The sequence below is a fragment of the Mauremys mutica genome, chromosome 4, assembly GCF_020497125.1.
Source record: "Mauremys mutica isolate MM-2020 ecotype Southern chromosome 4, ASM2049712v1, whole genome shotgun sequence".
NCBI lineage: Eukaryota > Metazoa > Chordata > Testudines > Geoemydidae > Mauremys > Mauremys mutica.
This window is the reverse complement of record NC_059075.1, coordinates 34,079,671-34,099,224: the sequence shown is the minus strand read 5'-3', so window position 1 is coordinate 34,099,224 and position 19,554 is coordinate 34,079,671. Positions and strand designations below refer to the sequence as shown.

At 45.7% G+C, this 19,554-nt stretch overlaps 1 protein-coding gene across 1 annotated transcript in view; it reads right to left on the bottom strand.

Annotated features, from left to right (window-relative positions):
- The window catches only part of GALC (galactosylceramidase), a 57,693-nt gene that overhangs the window by 37,347 nt on the left and 792 nt on the right, over positions 1-19,554 (bottom strand). The window contains exons 2-6 of the mRNA XM_045016114.1: positions 18,347-18,415; positions 14,713-14,776; positions 11,968-12,081; positions 9,183-9,322; positions 5,236-5,274 (exon numbers count right to left, since the gene is read on the bottom strand). Of these exons, the coding sequence (XP_044872049.1) occupies positions 5,236-5,274; positions 9,183-9,322; positions 11,968-12,081; positions 14,713-14,776; positions 18,347-18,415 (426 nt within the window). The remainder of the gene's footprint in view (positions 1-5,235; positions 5,275-9,182; positions 9,323-11,967; positions 12,082-14,712; positions 14,777-18,346; positions 18,416-19,554) is intronic.

Genomic DNA, 19,554 nt, shown 5'->3' with positions numbered 1-19,554 from the left:
GTTAAACCTCTAAAAAAATTTTTTTAAATATATGAGTTAGTGTCCTGCCCCTTTACTTTTGTTTTCTACTTAACGATATAAAAAGCAGTAATAAACTAAGGAGGGAAGATGAATACTTCAAAACACACTTAGCAGGATCATAGAGAATTTAAATTTATACTAACAGACTTTCAAATTCCCTGTTATGGCTAGCATGATGACAATGAAATATTTTTTAAATGGCTGACAAGCAAACAGAAGCATTGTAAGACAGGTGCAATGCCACACTGAACAGAGGGAGCAGATTTCTTGAGTGATAAGCAGCTGAACTCCTAGAGCTAATTTTTTGCTTATCACTCAGAAAAAATCTACTCCCAATTCAGCAGCTTTTTTCCAAAGCTAGAAGGAAGGAATGCAATGTCATTGTCATTGTTCCACAGTTTGCCCCATGCACTCAGTATCCCTCCAGGTCAATGGCTTAAGGCAAACCAACTGAATAGGGTGAGGAAGCCCCCAGGTAGCAATAACTGGGACTCAGCTTGTAAGCAGGTGGAGAGTCACTGCCAACAAATTGCACACACAGCCAAGAAAACGCCTGAAAGATTCAGAGGACAAATTAATGTTGCTAAGTGATCAGGTAAGGTAGATTTCTGTGAAAATAAAAACACTGTTCCGCTTGGCAAACCATCTCTACTGAGGGTTCAGTTCCACGGGCTTTTCCAATCATGCAGAACATGTGACCTATTTTTGGCTGTCAGTTACCTTTACCTACTTTATTTTCCATGTTATATGGGTTTTCCTGTTTCTGCCTGAGCACATGCTATTGTGAAAAGGAATGACTTCAGAGAGAGTACCTACAGATTTCCAAGGGAATGTTGCTCTGCTCTTCTCCCAGGCTAATCCCACCTACTATAGAGGTGGTCCTTAAGAAGGCTTATGGTTTAAGGCAGTGGTTCTCAATGCATCACCCATGGGCTGCATGCAGCCCAATTAGCCCACAGCTGAAGCCCAGCTGTGCACTAAAACAAATTCAAAATTTGCTGCTCCGGTCTGGCAGGTCTTGCTAAGGGGGAGAGAGGGTCTTGCAGCCTGCACCAGAGCTCCTGCCAGCAGGAAGCTAGTGAGTGCTGCAGTGGGGCAGGAGATTGGGTCTGTGGATAGGTTGGGGGGGGGGGCTCTGGGAGCTACGGGTTTACCCCAGGTTTTAGGTGGGGTTCCTTTCCTGGGCCCCCTTCTTGGTTCTTGGCTGCTGACCCCCTGGGCACTCCGCTCCTGGCCCAGCTGCTGGGGGTCCCGTCTGCTGGCTGGCCACGGGTCCCAGCCCCACGTTTTGGCGACAGGGTCCAGTTGTTCAGCCCATGCTCAGGGCTCCACTCCTGGCCCTGCTTTAGACAAGGGCGCTGGGCATAGGGGACTGTAGGCAGTTTTAGGGTGCGGGAGGCCATGGTTCTCAACCGGCAGCCCACAATGATAAACAGGTTGAGGACCACTGGTTTAAGGGATAATACCAACTGCATATCATGGGGAAAGATTCTGCCAACCTTATTTACTTTTAGGACTTTAATAGGACTATTTTGAGTCAGGTACTTTTCAAGGTGACCAAGGCTGGCAGAATCTTGTCCAAAATCTGGAGGGTCTAGGAAGCCAAGCTACTAAAACAGTGACAGATCTAAACTGCAGCTGCATTAGTTTATTCTGGCACATGGTAGGATTATGTCCTCTTCATAAGAATTAAATACCCACTTGGAAGTAGAGACAAAATCCTCTCTTCTCCTGGCAGATCAGGCAAAATCCAGCATATAGGGACAAGACATTTGTCTAAGGAATGCTTTATCCAATCAGAGCCTATCCACTAACCAATGAGGAGCTGCAAATGTAAGGCTAGTATATGGAACAATAAAAAAATCCTCCTCCTCCTCAATGGATGACACTGTGCCAAAGGACTTAAACCCAACAGGTGTTCAGTATCCTCAACTCCTATTAAATTAAATGGCAGTGGATGGCACTCATCACCTCGCAGGATCATGCCCTTTGTTTTCAAGAGTGAGCAGTGCTCTATTTAAGCCAACTCCAGCTCCTGAACAAAGAGCAGATAGTTTCCTTTTTAAGGAGAGAGATGTTGACTAAAGTGATCTATCCTATTAGTGGGGCCAGGTTTAGACTTAGTTAACTAAAATACTCTGTGGTTTCAGAGTAAACCGACAGCATTTTTCTAATAACAGGTGTATGGGATAAACAAAATCTAGTTTCAGAAAAACTCGCATGTAGTTGGGCCAAGTTAAAAGTCAAACAATTCAATTGGCCACAAAGCTTTTCCCATAAAATTGCCTCAAAGGCTGCAAGTCTGGACTGCTGAATAGAGGTCTTTATTGCTGAAGTGCCAGGTTAGTTTTGCTTGGATTTAAAATTGTATGGCAAGCAAAGGCGGAATGTGAAAAAGAGAATGTTTTCTGTATAACAGAAGAAAGTGAACACGAAGAACACAGAGAAATAAGTGTTAACTTTATGAACACAGGCAAATTTCTTAAGACATATGGAAGTCAAAAAATAACATTATTATAGAAACTGTGGGGGATTTTTTAAATTATCTATCCAATCGTTCAGGCCCAATATAGTGAATGAAACCCAACAATATTAAGATTAACCAATAATTATATTAGAACTATTGGCTTGACTCAGTTCTAATATAATCATGTGTAGAAAAAACTATAAAAACTCTATGGCAAACAAAGATCTATAGCAGTTCTATAATTAATAGAGTAATCTAGTCTGGGATCCAATCCTTGTTCACGTCTGTGGGAAATTCAATGTCACTCCATAGGTAGTCCAATCCAGTATTAAAGAGAAAAATGAATTTTATTTCCTAAAGATTAAGATGCAACAAAAGAGAATTGAATTTAAGGTAGAAACCGTTTATCTGCCTTAGTAAAATTCCACTTTAATGTTACATGCCCTACTGCACATCTTCTGTCAAGGGTAAGTGGTTTTGGTTTTAAGTCACCATTAAGACCTTGCCATGTGAAGGGCAGACCTACTTTAACTTCCCTTTATTTTAATGGGTATTGAAGAAGCTTGGCCTCTTGCAGAATTTAGCTTTGAAAGTGGCAATGTAGTTCCCGTGGTATTTGTGAGAAAACTTCCACTTCAACCATGACAAATAGAATTAAACATACTCTGTGTTTCAGTAAGAACTTATAATTGGTAGTATGAGTTCTATGGTGGTAAGATAAAGGATGATGTTATCATTCCCAGTGGAAGTTCTGTAGATTTTCAACTGGTTCCAGTTGGCAACTCAGTTTTAGAACAATGCAACATGTCTACTGGGCCACAGACTCTTCGGTAGCAGCCAATAGAAATCAATAGTGACTACTCTGAAGGATCCTAATGGTGTCTACTGGAGTTTCCATTAGGGATGAGAGTTCCATATGTAACTTCCTCACATGAGAGCATTACCATCCACAATTTAAGGTGATACCATCCTGACTTCAAAGCAATTTTATTTCAGTCAATTAAATTTGAAGAGAGGGATCTGACCCTGAAGGCACTTCACACCTGGAACCACTATGGGCGACAAAGGGAGTTCAGTGGGCAATGTATTTACAGGCAGAGCCCTGCAGCAGGACTGGGATCCTGCAGGACCCACTGCCATAATAGTGGGAGCAGGAAAAATGTACTTTGTTGTGGGTGGGATTTGGGGAGGGGGGAACAGACTGCAGTAATTTTCAGAAAAAACACTAAATCTCGTCAGTTTGTCATAAATAGAATTTCAGCAATGTAAAGCAATTTTTTTTAAATAAAAGGTTTTAATACACCTCTACCCCGATATAACACGACCTGATAGAAGGCGGGTTCGCATACAAGACGGTAAAGCTCGGACACGCTGCTCAGAGCAGCATGTTAAGGGTGCCGGGCCAGGCCGGGGCTGAGGGGTTCAATAAGGGGCAGAGGGTCTCGGGAGTGATCAGAGGCTCCCCCCCCCACCCCCGGGCCTGGGGGGCAGGAGCTGTGGGAGGGCACTTTTGGGGGCCCCGCAGTCCCAGAGTGACCCGGGGGATTAGCAGGGGGCTGGGAACAGCCCGCTCTGTTTCCCTCGCCCTGGCCTTGTCGCTCGGGGAGGGGACTTGAGGGGAAGGGATCCCCCCCGCACTCACCAGCAGTGGCAGAAGCGGAGCAGCCCGGACCCAGCCCGCTCCACTCCGCCAGCTCCCAGCCGCAGCGCTCCATTCCCACCGCAGGTGAGTATGGGGGGCGTCCTTTCCCCAACCTCCCCGCACTCACCGGCAGCGGGAAGCAGAGCAGCCCAGCCCCAGCCAGCTCCACTCCCCGCCACGCAGGTGAGTGCAGGACCTTTCCCCAGCTGCCCGCCAGGGCAAGGAAAGAGGAGCAGGCTGGGGCCACGTCGCTCCACTTCCCACCGCAGGTGAGTGGGGGGGGGGGGGCATCCTTTCCCCAGCCTCCCTGCACGGGAAGCGGAGCACCCTGGCTGGGAGGTGATGGAGCAGAGTGGGCTGGGCCAGCCGGGCTGCTCCACTTCCCACCACTGCCGGTGAGTGCCTGCCAGGGGAAGTGGGGGAGGGGGAGGATGGATAGGGGTCGGAGCAGTCATGCAACAGGGGAGTTGGGTGGGGTCCTTGGGGTGATTAGGGATGGGGGTCTCTGGAGGGGGCAGTCAGGGAACAAGGAATTGGGGGGCCAAAGCAAGTTTGATATAACATGGTCTCACCTATAACGTGGACCGCGTTATATCAAGGTAGAGGTGTACTTGTATTTAAGCGAGAGATATAATAGACATCAACTCTCTTTCTAACAGGAGAGAAAGTATTTTTTACATGGTTTAAGCAAGATTTGTTTTATTCCTTTAGTGATAAAAATTGTGTCCAAATTCCATTTATATATAAAACCAACCGTGGGGATTTTGGGGTTTTTTTAAGTGTAACATGGGGGAATCTGTCTCTTGCAGGATTTGTGGGATCTAAGGTTTCTGCAAGTAGGAATAGGATAAACAAGAAACAATGTAGGAGCAGGTGGGAGTGAGTATTGCAGGGCGGGACAGGAGTGGGATTAAAAAATAGTCTCGCGCAGGGCTCTACTTGCAGAATTGGACCCTAACTCAGTCAAATTCAGAAGAGTTGATCAACCTACATACAGCTGCCAAAAACACTTTATTTCTAAGTTTCAAAAGTCATGTACACATCCTGATAAAATATAGTAGCACTGTACATAAAATATGAGAAAAGAGATAAAATCATTACATACCTTGATATATTTGCTACTAAATGACCTTTCGTTCCATATCTGTAGAACAGAACATAAAAAGCAATTTCAAAAATAAATGTATTAGTCTGAATAATAAAATTAATCACATCAATACAAAAAAGGAAAGTTTTAATCTGTAAAATTATACAGCCACTATTGTAACTGAATTCTGTGGCTTCAGATTCTTGTGTAAGGAAAGAGCAACTCCACTTGTTTTTGTTATTGGCTCTAAAGGCGGCAGCTTTAAATAAAGTTCAAAGGCCCCTAGACATAACTACCTATCTTCCTTCTGAAAGGGAATAACTTGCCTATTAGTAGGTTTCTACATTTACACAAGCCTATGACTGCAGGTTTAAACTTGCATGCTCTAACGTTACTGGACTGATTTCAGAAATCCCATCAAAACACGTGTATTGAAAAGGCTTCTGAAGTTCATCATATATTAAGGCAACAATTGATGGTATCTAATCTGTACCACATGTGCTACAAGACTAAACAGAAGAAGAGGTGGCTATGAAACCGTTAAACAGCTTACGGGCAATAAGTTTCTCTTGCTCAATAAAGTCTTCGCTATTTCCCCATTTTTAAAGACACCATGACCACAGGGTTCTACCACACAAAATATCACCAAGAGCATATGATTTACAGAAATGAAGCTTCCACTTAGAAATATTTCTACTAACTTTATAAAGGTCAAACATTGTTTACTGTACAATATATAATGCTGAAGCCAAACACAGCATAACTCAAATAATTATGGAACATTTAGACACCAAGAGATCATAGAATCATAGAATCTCAGGGTTGGAAGGGACCTCAGGAGGTCATCTAGTCCAACCCCCTGCTCAAAGCAGGACCAAACCCAACTAAATCATCCCAGCCAGGGCTTTGTCAAGCCTGACCTTAAAAACCTATAAGGAAGGAGATTCCACCACCTCCCTAGGTAACCCATTCCAGTTCTTCACCACCCTACTAGTGAAAAAGTTTTTCCTAATGTCCAACCTAAACCTCCCCCTCTGCAACTTGAGACCATTACTCCTTGTTCTGTCATCTTCTACCACTGAGAACAGTCTAGATCCATCCTCTTTGGAACCCCCTTTCAGGTAGTTGAAAGCAGCTATCAAATCCCCCCTCATTCTTCTCTTCTGCAGGCTAAACAATCCCAGTTCCCTCAGCCTCTCCTCATAAGTCATGTGTTCCAGCCCCCTAATCATTTTTGTTGCCCTCCGCTGGACTCTCTCCAATTTATCCACATCCTTCTTGTAGTGTGGGGCCCAAAACTGGACACAGTACTCCAGATGAGCTCTCACCAGTGCTGAATAGAGGGGAATGATCACATCCCTCGATCTGCTGGAAATGCCCCTACTTATACAACCCAAAATGCCATTAGCCTTCTTGGCAACAAGGGCACACTGTTGACTCATATTCAGCTTTTTGTCCACCGTAACCCCTAGGTCCTTTTCTGCAGAACTGCTGCCCAGCCATTCGGTCCCTAGTCTGTAGCAGTGCATGGGATTCTTCCGTCCTAAGTGCAGGACTCTGCACTTGTCCTTGTTGAACCTCATCATATTTCTTTTGGCCCAATCCTCTAATTTGTCTAGGTCCCTCTGTATCCTAGCCCTACCCTCCAGCGTATCAACCACTCCTCCCAGTTTAGTGTCATCTGCAAACTTGCTAAGGGTGCAGTCCACACCATCCTCCAGATCGTTAATGAAGATATTGAATAAAACCGGACCCAGCACCGACCCTTGGGGCACCCCACTTGATACCGGCTGCCAACTAGACATGGAATCATTTGATCACTACCCGTTGAGCCCGACCATCTAGCCAGTTTTCTATCCACCTTACCGTCCATTCATCCAGCCCAGACTTCTTTAACTTGCTGGCAAGAATACTGTGGGAGACTGTATCAAAAGCTTTGCTAAAGTCCAGAAATAGCACATCCACTGCTTTCCCCTCATCCACAGAGCCGATTATCTCATCATAGAGGGCAATTAGGTTAGTCAGGCATGACTTGCCCTTGGTGAATCCATGCTGACTGTTCCTGATCACTTTCCCCTCCTTTAAGTGGTTCAGAATTGATTCCTTGAGGACCTGTTCCATGATTTTTCCAGGGACTGAGGTGAGACTGACTGGCCTGTAGTTCCCTGGATCTTCCTTCTTCCCTTTTTTAAAGATGGGCACTACATTAGCCTTTTTCCAGTCATCCGGGACCTTCCCTGATCGCCATGATTTTTCAAAGATAATGGCCAATGGCTCTGCAATCTCATCGGCCAACTCCTTTAGCACCCTCGGATGCAGCGCATCCGGCCCCATGGACTTGTGCTCGTCCAGCTTTTCTAAATAGTCGCGGACTACTTCTTTCCCCACAGAGAGCTGGTCACCTCCTCCCCATACCGTGCTGCAGAGTGCAGCTGTCTGGGAGCTGACCTTGTCTGTGAAGACAGAGGCAAAAAAAGCATTGAGTACACTAGCTTTCTCCACATCCTCTGTCACTAGGTTCCCTCCCTCATTCAGCAAGGGGCTCACACTTTCCTTGACTTTCTTTTTGTTGCTAACATATCTGAAGAAACCTTTCTTGTTACTCCTAACATCTCCGGCTAGCTGCAACTCCAAGCGTGATCTGGCCTTCCTAATTTCACTCCTGCATGCCTGAGCAATACTTTTATACTCCTCCATGCTATTCTCAGGGAAGTAAATATTCCTAAGGCAAAACAGAAATGAAACTGCTCTTCAGAAGTATTGTCCTCATTTACTGACCATGGGGGATATAAAAATCTACCCAGGCAGAAAGGATTTACCAATATCCAGGGGTGAAAATGGCCTCCAGCAGAGGCAAACAAATCAGATAGCACATTCTCTGTGCTGCTGAAAGGTGTGTGTGAACTCTGGGGTCCATGGACCACAGTTTCAGAATTCCAAACTAGGTTTCCACCCCTTCATATTTAACAAGTTGAGCACACTGCTAGAGCTTCAAAATAGTCAGTGGACTAAGTTCAGTCCTGTAACATGTGGGTGAAATTCCCTGAAATCAGAGGCAAAGTCCCCAGATCTCAGGTGATCTGCCACTTTCCTTCATTCTAGCTATAAGAAAGAATCTGTTTAAATGAGAAAATAAACAGCACAGTCCCTCTACTCTCTTGCAAACACATGCACCTCAGGATCACTTAGCTTGTGATAAACTAAGGGGGAACTTGTATGTTGTTGCTCCTTTGCAAAATATTGTCTGCACATCACTGAATTATACAGGTCAGGGATCGGCAACCTTTAGCACGCAGCTCGCCAAGGTAAGCACCCTGGCAGGCCAGGCTAGTTTGTTTACCTGCCATGTCCGCAGGTTTGGTCGATCATGGCTCCCACTGGCCGCGGTTTGCCGCTCCAGGCCAATGGGGGCTGCGGGAAGCCGAGCAGGCCGAGGGATGTGCTGGATGCTGCTTCCCGCCACCCCCATTGGCCTAGGACAGCGAACCGTAGCCAGTGGGAGCCACGATCGGCTGAACCTGAAGATGCGGCAGGTAAACAGACTGGCCCGGCCCACCAGGGTAAGCCGTGTGCCAAAGGTTGCCGATCCCTGATATAGGTCATATAACCTAGGTTTGGAAAGTTTTCAAACCTCACTTAATACATTTTGAGTTACTATCTACGAACTTCAACCTGAACAAGACAAAGTCAGACATTCATTTTATGCAGTTTAGAGCATGGAACCCTCAAATGTTGAAAATCAGTATTGCATCCACTAAGAACAGCAAAACAAAGCCAGCCCATGTGATTTTGCCTGCTCCACCAGAAACCAGAGGCAAACATAAGGCTCTGGATATGGAATGATTTGTTAACTGGCTGCCACAGAGTAACTGGGAGATGGGAGAGGGGAATCAAAATCAGGGACTAACAAAGAACAATTATGAAACAGACAACAAACAGAAATTTGAGATATGTACTTTACTGACCCCAATATAATCAATGTCCAAATTGTGATACTGCTTGGCACCTAGAATCCAGGAAACAATATAGTAAGCAGTGACATCCGGATGATTATAGGGCCAGTTCTGACCCCTCCCTATCCATCCAGGAAATGCCCAAGGTAACCCTTCAAAGAGAAAAATCAAAAGAGAAGGACAGTTCATTAGGTGCACTGCATACATCAGTAAAAAACAAGAGCAAGCCACCGCCTATATTAACTGGAAGATTTAAGGAAAGATCCTCACTGCAAATCAATGTAGTTCCATTGACTTCAATGAAATTATGCTTCATTTACACTAGCTGAGAATCTAGCACAAGCTGTACATCCTTAGTGAAATCTTTCCACCTAAGAATCTATTTTTTGGCAATGACAATGATCTACCCAACATCTCACGCCTGACTGGCTCAAATGATGAGTTACATCTAGTTAAATAAATAAATAAATAAATAAACCAATTATTCTTGAACTGCAGGATCAAGCAACACATTCTGTTATATCTAAACACAAGAGTCTGATCCTGCTCACCATAGGCTTTTAGCCCACTACAGTGAATGGGACTGATCTCTCAAGTAAGGCAAGCAGGATTTAGTCCAATTTTAATTCTTGTACCATAACTGGTGTGTTTCCTTTTTAACAATTATTTAAAAAAAAAAAATTAAAAATTCTGCTTCCAAAGTTTCTGTGGGCTTTTCAGGACAGGGACTGTCTTGTACTCTATGTTTATACAACACAACAGATTTCTGATCCTCGTTTGGAGGCTCTAGGCACTCCCACAGTAATCTAGTTCATGCCCCTTGCAGTGATGCACCATTAAATTTCCCTATGGGAGGAAGAGCTCCATCATTCACTCATTCTTAATATATAAAAGATGGTTCTCTCCAAATATTCCCGACTATAAACTATTAAGCAACACTAAATTACAAAACAGCATAATTCATGACATAGGCAACTTTTTCAGTCAGAACTGAGACAGTGCAAATGGTTCAAGGGGCAGAGAAGGCAGTGTGGTCATGTACACAGGTGAAGAAATGCACGAGAGCAAGGTATCAGAACAGGTGTGACAGTAAATCAGCGATCAAATAGGAGGGAGACAGCATAGAGATTGGTTTGCAAGAACTCAGAATGATTTCAGCCATTAAGAAGATTAAAATAGCAAACATGATAACACTTAAAGACAACAGACTTGCTGTAAACCTGTGCTAGGAGAGATTTTCCTATGTGTATGCAATCTTATTTCGGCAACACTTATTTTGCAATACGAATGTTCATTCTGAGTTTATCGAACAGGCAAACTGTATAAACTGAATAAATAAATAGTGCAGACATAAATCACAGTACACCCTCGCTATAACGAACCCCTGGGGATCCAAGTGATTTGTTTGGTAAAGCTAGGGATTCATTACGAGGGATGGGGGACAGCTCTGCCGACCCTGCAGACACAGGACCTTGGTGAGGAGGAAGAGAGCTCCTCCTCCAGCTGCTCCTGTATGTTTTAGGGGCAACTTTGGTGTGAGCATAATAGTGGCGCAATGGCAAGGTGGGGCTATCAACCCTCCAGGAAGATTCTGTAGTTAAGGCGCTTTGATGAAGTAGATTAGAAAATCCACAGCAACCTGCAGTAAATTTGTCAATGAAGCTTTTTACCTAATTTTATTATTAATTTTCATATACAAATATAGGGTTTTTTCATTATTTTGATATTAAATTCAATTTAATTTACTCTGCCTCTAAGTCTCCCATTTTCAAGTTGCCATAGACTGACTAAGAATTAACATCATATAACTGGATTAAAGATGTGTCAGAGGGGAAGCCGGAGGTTTTGGCAATGGAGTAAGGAATTCTGGGGTCATTTGGCACATGGGAGGTGGGTTTGGAATTATGGAATTACACATGAGCTTGGTAACTCAGACACCCACTCCAAATCACTGCATTGGTTTACAATCAGTTCAGGTTTGGAACATTTTCTTTGCAGCCATAAAAGAACAGAAACCATTTTTTAGTTTAAATGACAACTTCTGTTTTGGAACACATTTCAGTGGCAACAGGTGGGGCACCCGGCATTGGCCACTGTTGGTAGACAGATACTGGGCTACATGGACCTTTGGTCTGACCTGGTACGCCGTTCTTATGTTCTTATTCCACAGCTGGAGACACAGGGCTCTGACTTGAATTTAACAGAATAGTGAAGGCCTCACAGAACTTGTCTACCCATTTGAGATGACAATGAGAAGTCAAAGGACATTTGCTTGAGCTAGTTTTTTAAAGTATTTGATAGAAGTCTGAAGGAAATAAATAGAGTCCTGGAAGATATGAAAAGTTAGTTTATTGTGTGTAGGATTAGAAAAGATTCCTTCTAAAAAGGGTATCTGGGAAAAAGGAAGAATGAGCATGCATGATGTGGGGGATTCTTAGATTTGAATTTATTGTCTCTAGCCGTTGGCTCTCACAGTGTGACACTCTCATATTGACTGTTTTAGTTTAGTGATTTAGGCCAAAGATAAATATCACCAACACTGGCGAGAAGAGGGAGAAAAAAAAAAACCCACACACCAAACACAAGGCATTGTCACATAAAACCTTACAAAATTCACACAATAATATTCTTTAAAAGGAGAGGGAAGGCAAATTGGAGGAACTCTGACTGTACACTGGCTAATGTGACAAAGAATACTTTGTTTCATTAAAGCTAACGAGCCAATTAAGAATGAGTCAGGTATGAAATCATGTTTGAAAACAGGACGACAGAACATTGAGAAAACCCAAGTCCTTACCAATCAATTTAATGTTGGGGTTCCTTTTTTTAGCTTCTTTCATTAGCCACCACTCATAGCCCCGGAAATAATTCTCATCGTTTTCATAGTGCATGTGGGAGGGTTCAGTACCATCTACAGAGGAAACAACAAAGATATCTCACTAATTGTTTTCTGTGTCATGACAAAATTCCTATGTATCTTAGGTTTTTTTTTAAATACACCTCTACCCTGATATAACGCGACCCGATAGAACACAAATTCAGATATAACACGGTAAAGCAGTGCTCTGGGGGGTGGGGCTGCGCACTCCAGTGGATCAAAGCAAGTTCAATATAACACGGTTTCATCTATAACGCGGTAAGATTTTTTGGCTCCCGAGGACAGCGTTATATCGGGGGAGAGGTGTATTGCTCATCACCATAATATCTAGGCACATCTGCAAGCACAGTTCATGCATTCTTTGAAGTAAATTTGAAAGCAAAGTGAACAATGGAAGCCAACATGAAAGACTAGCCATCCCTCCCTCTTAGAGTACATCACCTCTGCAAGTGGAGGTGTGATTGCAGCACATGTAGACATACCCCAGCTAGCTTTAATCTATTTAGTGCAAGTACCAATAGCCGTGAAGCCACAGGCACCATGGGCTAGCTGCTTAAGTAAGTACCCAGAGTCCTGGGTGGGCTTCTACAGTCCATGCTGCAGCAGCTGCACTGCTATTGGTACTTACGCTAGCTAAATTAAAGCTAGTCAAGTACTTCTGCATGTTGCAATTACACCTTTGATTGCAGTGCAGATGTTATTCTGTGGCTACACTTACAGTGGCAAATAGAGCAGTGGTTCTCAAACTCCCTCAGCCCACGCTGCTTCCTGCAGCCCTCATTGGCCTGGAGCAGCAAACCACAGCCAGTGGGAGCCGCGATCGGCCGAACCTGCGGACGCAGCAGGTAAACAAACCAGCCCAGCCCACCAGGGGCTTTCCCTGAACAAGTGGCAGCCCTAGTTTGAGAACCACTGATGTAGAGTATAGGCACTACACGCGTAGCTACACGCTGCACTGAAAAGCAGGCTGTGTCCACACTTGTCACTGTGGTGTGTAGCTACACATGGCAGCAAAAGACTCCAGCAGCAGGAAAAGACTCTGGCAGCTAACTGCTGCCAGAAGCTTTCACTGCCAGTGAGGAAATGCTCCAGCAGGGGGGAGCTGCCATATCATTTCCCCACAATTTTCCCCTGCCAGAGACTTTAACTGTGACAGGGAAAGACTCAGGCAGCGGGGAGGCAGCAAGACACTACACCACTAAAAATAGTAGTGTTGATATGGGAAGCAGAGCTTGAGCGTGTAGGCTATATACCCTGAGGGTTCAGTTGTGTAATGCAGTACTCTACAAAGCCGCAGTTCACTATCTACGCTGCTATTGACATGCAGTATCTGTATTCTACATGCCACATAAGTACAGACATAGCCTATGCCTGTTGACCATGATCAAGTACAGTATCAGATTAATATGAATATGTTTTCTGTCAAAGAGACTGTGCAGAGACTTGCACAAGGATTGATCTAATGATCCAGTAGATCGGGGTCCCCAACACGGTGCCCATGGGGGAACCTAAAGGCGCCCACGTCCTGGCTGGCGGTGGAGCATCCGCCAAAATGCTGCCGAATTTCTGCGGCATTTCGGCGGCGATGCCTCTCGATGACGCCACTTGCCACCGACAAGCAACGTCATCGAGAGTCGTCACCACCGAAATGCCGCCGAAATTCGGCAGCATTTCAGCAGATGCTCCACCGCCACCACGGTCCTTCGTCTGGCACCTGCCAGACGTAAAGGTTGGGGACTACTGCAGTAGATCTTTTATATCCCCAATTACTGTGACGCTAAGTCTATCTTCAATATTATTTTGGGCTGAGGAATCACTGCATGAACATTATCACGATAGTATCAGAAGGAGAAAAAAAAAATATTTTCACCATCATGCAAGGACCCTGAACTGAGAAACAACAGGCAGCGTGGCACAGATTACTGCATGTTTGCTTCCTGGGGGCAAGAGAAACACATGGGGAGAGAAAAGGAGGAAACTTATTATGAAACCAAGAGTTCAGTTCAAACTATACTATCTCATAATAATGAAAAGTTCCCTTTCATATAAGATTTGGACTAGTATTACTGTGAGGTTTCTCCACTCTCGTCTACACTAGAGGGAGGGAAATCAATCTAAGTTATGCAACTTCAGTTACATGAATAATGTAGCTGAAGTTGATGTACTTAGACCTACTCACTACAGTGTCTTCACTGCAGTGATTCGCCTGCTGCCGCTCCCCTGTCGACTCTGCCTGCGCCTCTTGCAGTGGTGGAGTACAGGAGTCGACAAGAGAGCACTTCGGGGTCGATTTATCGTGTCTAGTATAGACGCGATAAACTGACCCCCCCCGCTGGATCAATTGCTGCCCGCCAATCCAGCAGGTAGTATAGACATACCCATACTAAGTAACAGTTTGTACCACAGTTCTCATGTAAAAAAAATACCCTTCCCACACCAATTCAAGAAATGGTACTAGAACCCTGCTAGCAGCAAACATTTTTAGACATGGTAGTGCAGTTCCAACTGTATCATGTAGAGTCTTGCTATTTCAAATGAGGTGAAATGTTCATCACAATGTTTATCACTAAACTGATAGTATTTCATCTATTGCATCGCCACACCATTTGAAGTGAAGAATTATCTGCACAAAAACAGTAAGCCCAGTCCCCCAAGAATTCATACCTGTTGACTGTCCATCACCACCAATCTCTACTTTCAGAATATGCAAAGAGGCACCAAAATTTGGCTTTAAAAAAAAAGGAGAAAAAAATATCTATGAATATAGATTCCCACTATAAGCAGAAGAATGTCCAACTAAAAAGTGCATCACCATCAACCTCATCACGTCTATCTGAATATTTTACCCGTTATTATTACAATCACCTACGATTAATGTAACTGAAAGATTAGAGGGAAAAGCTATTCCTCTTTTTACAGTTTATTTATTTTGTGCAATTGAGAGTACTTGGTTTCTAGTCAGTTTCACAGTCCCTCTTGTAGTTATAAGTGTGTTTCCCTGTTTGGGATCTTTAGCACAGCAAAGTTAACAAATAGGAAGATGTCAAGGTAAAGCCAAAAAATGTGTACGGTGGTCCAGAGGCTGATGTAGGACAATACTATTTTAAGTTGCCTAGATTTCAAAATGACCATGTTCCTTCAAAAAACTAAAAAGGTTTGCAAGTTTGAGGGTTGGTACTGATGTAATTATATCAATTTAGACCAGGGATCTCAAACTCAAACCACCACGAGGGCCACATGAGGACTAGTACATTGGCCTGCGGGCCGCATCACTGACATCTTTTCAAGGGAGCTATGGCGGGCTGCAGGAAATAACTCTACATGCAGCCCACGTGTTTCAGACCCCTGGTTTAGACACTGATTTAGTTAAAGTGGTACAGCCTTCTAAATGGACAGTTTTACTGGCATAAAGGTGTTTATATTCATTTACCTCAACAATTCAGAACCATAAGTGATTAATTTCTGTAGTGGGTAAAGTAAGTTCTACATATAAGAGGTAATATGCTACATTCCCAAATACAGTGTAAAAAGGGCAAAAAAGACCATTTTCCAGATGACTGAGTACACAGAAGGCAAAGCAGCTACATCATGTCTCTTCCCCGCTCCCCATCAAAAACCTCCATAGCTACTTCTCTCTCTCTCTCTCTAACACAGAAACTATGCTGTACAGGGCTGAAGCCAAGGGAACAGCTATTTGAAAGTGGTATGTTGCCCTCTCGGTTTTGGTACTGCACTAACTATATCAATGCAGACATTGATATAGTTTAAGTGGTGATGAGCTGCCAAAATATTAACAACAGGTTCCCTCCTCCTCACCCCACGAAGGGGTTGTGGCCGCCCCTCCCCCCAGGCCTCCTACCCAATCCAGCCCCCCGCGTTCTTTGATGCCCCCCCGGGACCTCTGCCCCATCCACCCCCCTTCCCTGACCCCTGACTACCCCCTGCTGCCCCATCCAACCACCCCTTCTCCCTGTCCCTGACTGCCCCCTGCCACCCCATCCAACCCCTGCTCCTTCCTGACTGCCTCCCCAGGACCCTTGCCCCCATTCAATCCCCGTGTTCCCTGCCCTCTGACCGCCCCACCCCTATACACCCCCCCCACGACCCTCCAAACTCCCCTGCCCTCTTCCAACACCCCCTCCCTGCTCTCTTACAGTGCTGCCTGGAGCCGCTTTCGCCAGGACCAGCACCAGCACCGGCGCCGTGGGGCCCGAGCGGGGCTGGGCCGGAGCTGCGGCGCCAGGACCAGCACTGGCACTGTGGGGCCCGAGCTGGGCTGGAGCTGCAACCGCGGGGCCGAGCCCAGCACCGGACCCGGGACTGGCCGGGCTGGAGCCAGCACTAGTGCCAGCACCGCGGGGCCCGGGCTGGAGCCGCAACTGCGGGGGCCGGGCTGGAGCCGCAGGGCACGGGCCCAGCACCGGCACCCGGGACCGGCCGGGCCAGAGCCAGCACCGGTGCCCGGGACTGGCTGGGCCAGAGCTGGCGCCCAGGACCGGCCGGAGCCGCAGCGCCGGGACCAGCGCCGGAGCCGCAACCGTGGGGCCGGGTCCAGCACCGGCGCCCGGGACCGGCCGGGCAGGAGCCGCAACCGTGGGACCGGGCCCAGCACCGGCGTCCGGGACCGGCCGGGCTAGACCCGCAACCATGGGACCAGGCCCAGCACCGGCGCCCGGGACCAGCCGGGCCGGAGCCGCAACCATGGGACTGGGACCAGCCCCGGCGCCCGGGACCAGCCGGAGCCGCAGCGCCAGGACCAGCACCGGCGCCACGGGGCCCAAGCCGGGCTGGAGCCGCAACCGCGGTGGCCGGAACCAGCACCGGCGCCATGGGAGCCGGGCTGGAGCTGTGGAGCTGAAGCTGGGGGAGCTCGGCGGGGGCCGGGACCGGGCTGGGGGCACTCAGCCAGGGGGTGCCAGGCTGGAGGGAGCCGCGCTCTGGGACCAGGAGCTGTGGTGGAGGGAGCCGCTGAGCCAGCCGCACCTCCCCTCCCCCCCGCACCCCAGCTTACCTGCCTGCCTGCTGCTTGTTCATGCTTCCCGTGAACATCTGATTCGTGGGAAGGAGAAGGGGGGTGGAGCAGGAGAGGAGGGGGAAGTGAGCTTGGCCTGGAGCTTTTGTTAAATAAAGCACTTATAGAACCGGTTGTCCTGGAACAACCGGTTCTAAAAGGGCTGCTAAATTTAACAACCAGTTTGTGCGAACCGGTGCGAACCGGCTCAAGCTCACCACTGGTGGTACAGACCTCTAAATGGACAGCTTTACTGGTATAAAAGTGTTTTACTGGATTATCTAAAGAATTCAGAACCATAACTAATTGAACTTGCATCCTAGGCAAACTTTAGGATATTAATTCTATTGAAATGGAACAATCTTAGCAAGCTAGAGAGCAAGGATACTCTTCAATTGCCAACTAAAATATACAGTAATTTTCAGAAGTCATGAAGTATACATACTTTTGCACTGATTCAATATTACCTTCAGAATTTACTACCCACAATAGTTATGACCACCTCAACCCTTCACTTTATCCACCTTTAAACTAGAAAAAAAACCAACCTTCCAGTTCTAGCCCAATATCGCAAAATATTTAATCATCAGCTATTTCAGAATAGCAATAAAAGGGAATCTCAGTAATCGCTATTTCCAAAATTAAATAAACTCCCAACAGAAACAACAAGATGGTGATTAGCCTAGATTATGGTTATTACCAAGAGGAAGTACCCTCAAATTGTTTAGTCATTTCAGTATAATTAGTTGTTTCCTCTTAACATAACAAGAGTATTTACTCTTGGCAGCTACTACACCTTGGAGTAATAAGAGTTGATTGTTCAGCCTCAGAATTTAGGTCCCAGAAACAGTTATCACCACACAAACAGGACATACCTTCAAGTTACTGTATTAATAACCATAATTAAGGCTACGTTTATGTCACAGAGGTCATGGAAGTCACGGAATCCGTGAACTCCCGAGACCTCCTTGACATTCTCTGCTTCAGCCCCAGTGTCTGCAGGAGTCTGGAGCTGATAGCCAGTGGGGCCCTGGCAGGGTTCCAGCCACAGGCAACAGCAGCAACAAAGGGCCCCCTGCAAAGTTTTAGCCACAGGTGACAGACACCTGAGGGGATCCTCCTCGGGGTTCCAGCAACGGGCGACAGCCGCACACCGGATGGGGGACAAGGAGGATGCCTCAGGCGAGCAGCGGGGGTGTCCCATTTTCAATTTGATTACATATAGAGTACATATTAAAACTCTACAGGAGGTTAGAGATATTTGTCTTACTGATATAGAACTATTACCATAAACAGATAATCTAAGATCTGAGAGCGATAAGGCTCTGGGTAATTCACCAGAAGTCGAGAGGTGGCCTGAAAAAGAACAAAGGGGAAAGACCATATTTAGAGTTATTTTATTTGGATTTAAAATAGTAAAGAGCCTCCTATCTAAGGTTCTAGGCAACCTAATATAACTAATAGTACAGTCAAATCCCACCAAGAACTAAGGAATCATGTCAGCAGGGACTCAGCCAGCCAGATACCACAAAAACTCAACACCCCTTTAAGACACAAAAGTTACTGTAGAGAGACATTAACAAATGACTAGTGTCCAGCTTTCTGCAGCAGCACTATGGTGTTGTGAAGTATATATTGGGGAATGGGAGGAGAGAATGGGATCCAGCATGGGCATGACAAGACAAGAACATTTTCCCAGGCAAAAACCTATTTCCTACTAATGTGGTTTTCTTTGCTCTAAAAGTTTTCCCTGCTTTTCTTCCTCCTAAACCCAAGTCAGCCTATGTGTCCAAGCTAACTCCAGAGAGGTGCTAATTACCTATCACAGTAAATCTTGAATGGAGCTCATGATACTTATCATTGGACTGGAAGAAATCCCTGGAAAATGACTGGTCATTTGGTGGTTTAAATATTTTAAAAACAATAAAGAGAACTCTTTAAAATGTAGGTCAAGAATAAAATTAATCCCAGGATTTCAATGGAGTTACACCAAAGATTCATTTGTCCTTTAGAATCTCCTATCATCCTAACCGGAAATAGACCACAACACACACACACATCCCACATCTTTTTTGCAAGAGGAAAAAGGAGAACAAGAAGCACTCTCCCACACCATTCCTCAACCTCAAATGCTACTCTCAACCAGGACCTGCTACTCAAATGTAGGGAACCTCTCGTCTCCCTCCAACACTAACTTGATGCCATGCTTTTAGCACCTGAATTTGACTGGCAACAATACCCCCACCCCATTCCCCTCAATGCATCATCACACATGGACACCTGCTCATTCTTCTGAATTTCACTACACTATTATTTTTCTTGTCTTCCTTAAGATCAGTGGTTCCCAAACTTGTTCCGCTGCTTGTGCGGGGAAAGCCCCTGGCGGGCCAGGCCGGTTTGTGTACCTGCTGTGTCCACAGGTTCAGCTGGGAGCTGCTGGAAGCAGCATGGGCGAGGGATGTGCTGGCTGCTGCTTCCAGCAGCTCCCATTGGCC